The sequence below is a fragment of the Egretta garzetta genome, unplaced genomic scaffold, assembly GCF_000687185.1.
Source record: "Egretta garzetta isolate BGI_Z169 unplaced genomic scaffold, ASM68718v1 scaffold564, whole genome shotgun sequence".
NCBI classification, from domain to species: Eukaryota; Metazoa; Chordata; class Aves; order Pelecaniformes; family Ardeidae; genus Egretta; species Egretta garzetta.
In genome coordinates this window covers 53,057-56,025 of record NW_009259502.1, presented here as the reverse complement: position 1 = coordinate 56,025, position 2,969 = coordinate 53,057, and the positions used below count along the sequence as shown (strand labels likewise).

General features: G+C 67.1%; 1 protein-coding gene across 1 annotated transcript in view; it reads left to right on the top strand.

Moving 5' to 3' along the window:
• Window positions 1-2,969, top strand: part of MFSD12 (major facilitator superfamily domain containing 12) — a 7,722-nt gene that overhangs the window by 933 nt on the left and 3,820 nt on the right. The window contains exons 2-4 of the mRNA XM_009637443.2: window positions 1,323-1,443; window positions 1,761-1,971; window positions 2,927-2,969. The exon at window positions 2,927-2,969 is cut by the window's right edge and continues 72 nt beyond it. Of these exons, the coding sequence (XP_009635738.2) occupies window positions 1,323-1,443; window positions 1,761-1,971; window positions 2,927-2,969 (375 nt within the window). The remainder of the gene's footprint in view (window positions 1-1,322; window positions 1,444-1,760; window positions 1,972-2,926) is intronic.

Here is a 2,969-nt window from a genome sequence, read left to right as displayed (position 1 = left end):
GGGGGGGCAGGGTGCTCTCGGGGGGCTCCCACGGCCCCGCGTGGGAGAGCGGGGGCTGCCCAGGACCCCTCTGGCTCACAATGAAGCCACGATCGCTTGGGCAGACCCAGGGACGTGCGGGTGCCGGGATGCAGCTCACACCCCGTGCCAGAGGAGCACGGCTGGGAGGGGGTGGCCGTGGGGGTGGGCACTGCCTGTCCCCGGGGGCCTCCAGGAGGGAGTGACAGGAGTCCCCTGCGTGTGATGGTGGCGATGGCTGGTGGGTGGGCGCAGGGGCCTGGGGCCCACAGCTCCTGCCCCAGCGCCCCCCTGGGGACATGGACAAGTCCCTCGCAGCCCACAGGGGACTGCGGAGCCCAATCCTGCAGGGTCCTGGGACTGGGGAGGGGGCAGAGCCTCCCCCATCCTCCAGATGGGGCTGGGGTAAAACCCAGAGCCCTGTAAGAGGGAGCAGAGGAGTCTGGTCTGGTCTGAACCTTCCTGGACCCTTCCCGTCCCGGTGGCCTGTCTGGGGCAGAGGCACCGCCGTGTGCCTGAGACCCCTGTCCTTCGGGGACCAGAGCCGGCTGCGAGCCAGTGCAGGGCAGCACCCAGCACCCTGCCGGGGCCCGTGCTCAGGATGGATCTGAGCCAGGCGGGGACTGTCGCTGCCTGCCCTGAGCACAGGGAGAAGCGCTTTGCCCTGGTGCTGCGGCAGCTGGGGTGGCCGTGCCGTGTGGAAGCGACGAGGAGGAAGGATTGCTGTTCACGAGCGAGAGGAGGAGAAGTCGCTCGTGAGGAGGAAGATCTCGCAAAGTCCCCCGGGGAGGGGAACTTGGGCCCCTGGCACCGTGTCCGTGTGTTCCCCTCAGCGATGGGAACAGGTTCCTGCGGCTCTTGGGCAGCGTCCCGTGAAGCTGGGGACACGCAGGACTGGGGACTCGGCCGTCTCCGCGTCGGAGCATCTCAGCAGATTTGCTCCGTAACCTTGTGAAAGGGGAGGGAGAAGCCAGCCTGTCCCTGCCTGCTCCACGCAGGCGTCCCCACGCTGTCACGCTGCGGCAGAGGGAGGAGCCTGACTCTGCTGTCCCTGACTCAGCCGGGACCTTCCCATGGCTCAGAGCCTGGCATGGGGGGCAGATCTGCTCCTGTCCCCCCCTCTGTCGCACTGGAGGTGTCCCTGGCCATCGCCCCGCAGGTGACTTCTGCAAGCGTGGAGGGAGCGTGGCTCCCTCTGCCAGCCCCATGGGAGAAGGGACACGGGGACGGAGGGGCTGGCGCTGTGCCCGCGGGACAGCCCAGAGCCCTCCTGGCCCTCGGGGTGCCTTATCGCCCTCGGGCAGGTGGCAGGGCCGCGCGTGTCCTTGGGGCTGGTTATCTGCAGGCTGGGACAGGGCGGGAAGCCCTTGGTGGTGTGTCCTGCCGGCGTGGGGGTCTGTCCTCTGGCGTTTTCAGGGGGACAGAGTGGGTGTGAGATGGTGCTGCACTTTGTGGGGGCAACTGGACTGGGGAAGTCTGCTGACAAGCATTTGTCTGTCTGTCTGTCTCGTTGCTGGGTTGCGAGAGGGAAGGACATCACCCTGTGCAGGATGGGGTGAGGGGGTCAGGGGCTCCCTGTGTCTCAGGTGGCGGGGGGAAGGGGCCCACCGCCCGCCCCAGCCCTCGGGGGTAGGACCTGTCCTAGCAGGGGGCTGGCTGCCTCCGTGTCTGAGCCGGCGGGGGCTGTTGGGGTCCCAGGGAAACGGGGCTGGCAGCCTCTCACCGCTCCGCTCTCTTCCCAGGCACCACCTGCGTCCTTGTGTCCTTCCCCTTCATCTTCAACCCCTGCCTGGGCTGCAAGGAGAACACGCCACAGTGGGCAGCCTTCATCTACTACCTCCCCTTCATCATCATCTTCCAGTTTGGCTGGGCGGCCACGCAGATCTCCCACCTGTCCCTCATCCCCGAGCTGGTGACCAGCGACCATGAGAAAGTGGAGCTCACAGCGTTCAGGTTAGCGCCGCCAGACCTGGGTGTGCCCAGAACCCGAGGGAGCAGCCCTGCCTGCACCGGGTCCCACCGCTTGCGTGACAGGAGGTCCCCTGGGTGCCACAGGTCTGACGTCCCCTGGTGCCAGAGCACGCTTGAGCCCTCTGTACCACAGGACCAGGGCTGGGCCGCCTGGGTGTCCTGCAGGATGTGTCCCAGTGACGCTGGCCTGCTGGGTTGGTGCCAGGAGGGAACGTCCTGATGCCAGGGATGTTGGTGACACAGCCCACGGGGCGCTTCCCTGAGCTGGGGGCATTTCTCCTTCGGGACTGGAAGGTGATGCTCACAGGGGAGGAACAGATCCTCCCTGGGTGCCCCCAGGGGGAGCTGGGCACAGCGCTGTGCGGGCTGTCCCCTGGGTAGGGGTGGCCCCAGGGCCAGGCTGGGCAGCGCATCCAGCCCCGTGCGCAGAGCCCTGCTCGGTGCCGCCTATCTGGCAGGATCAGGCTGCGGGAAGGAGCGTTTATCAGGGGGAGCAGGGCTTGGTTATCTGCCCCGGTGGGAGGAAGTTCCCCTTCCGGCAGGCGAGCGGGGACCGCAGCGCAGCCAGGCAGGGAGGATGTGGGCAGCACTGGGGTAACCCTGGGGCCAAGGGGTCTGGCTCTGGGGGCACTGGGTCGGGCATCTCGGGGCGTCCTTGGGGCAGAGGTGAGCTGTGACTGGAGGGTGGACAGGCTGACCCGGAGGGATCTTGGTTTCCTCCCAGTTGTGCCCCAAGGCTTGGACTGGGCATGCTGGGAGGCACGCCAGTATGGCTAACGCCTGGCCAGATGCCACATGTTCTGGAAGGTGTCGCTTCAGCAGTGAGACGGGGGTACAAAGCTGGCTGTAGTTTGCCTGGCTTGGGCCAAGGTGTCCCCGCCGTGCCTGGAGCTGTGCTTGTCCCTCTGCATCACCCTGAGGCGCCGTCTCCCCCCAGATATGCCTTTACCGTCATGGCCAATATCACTGTGTATGGCCTG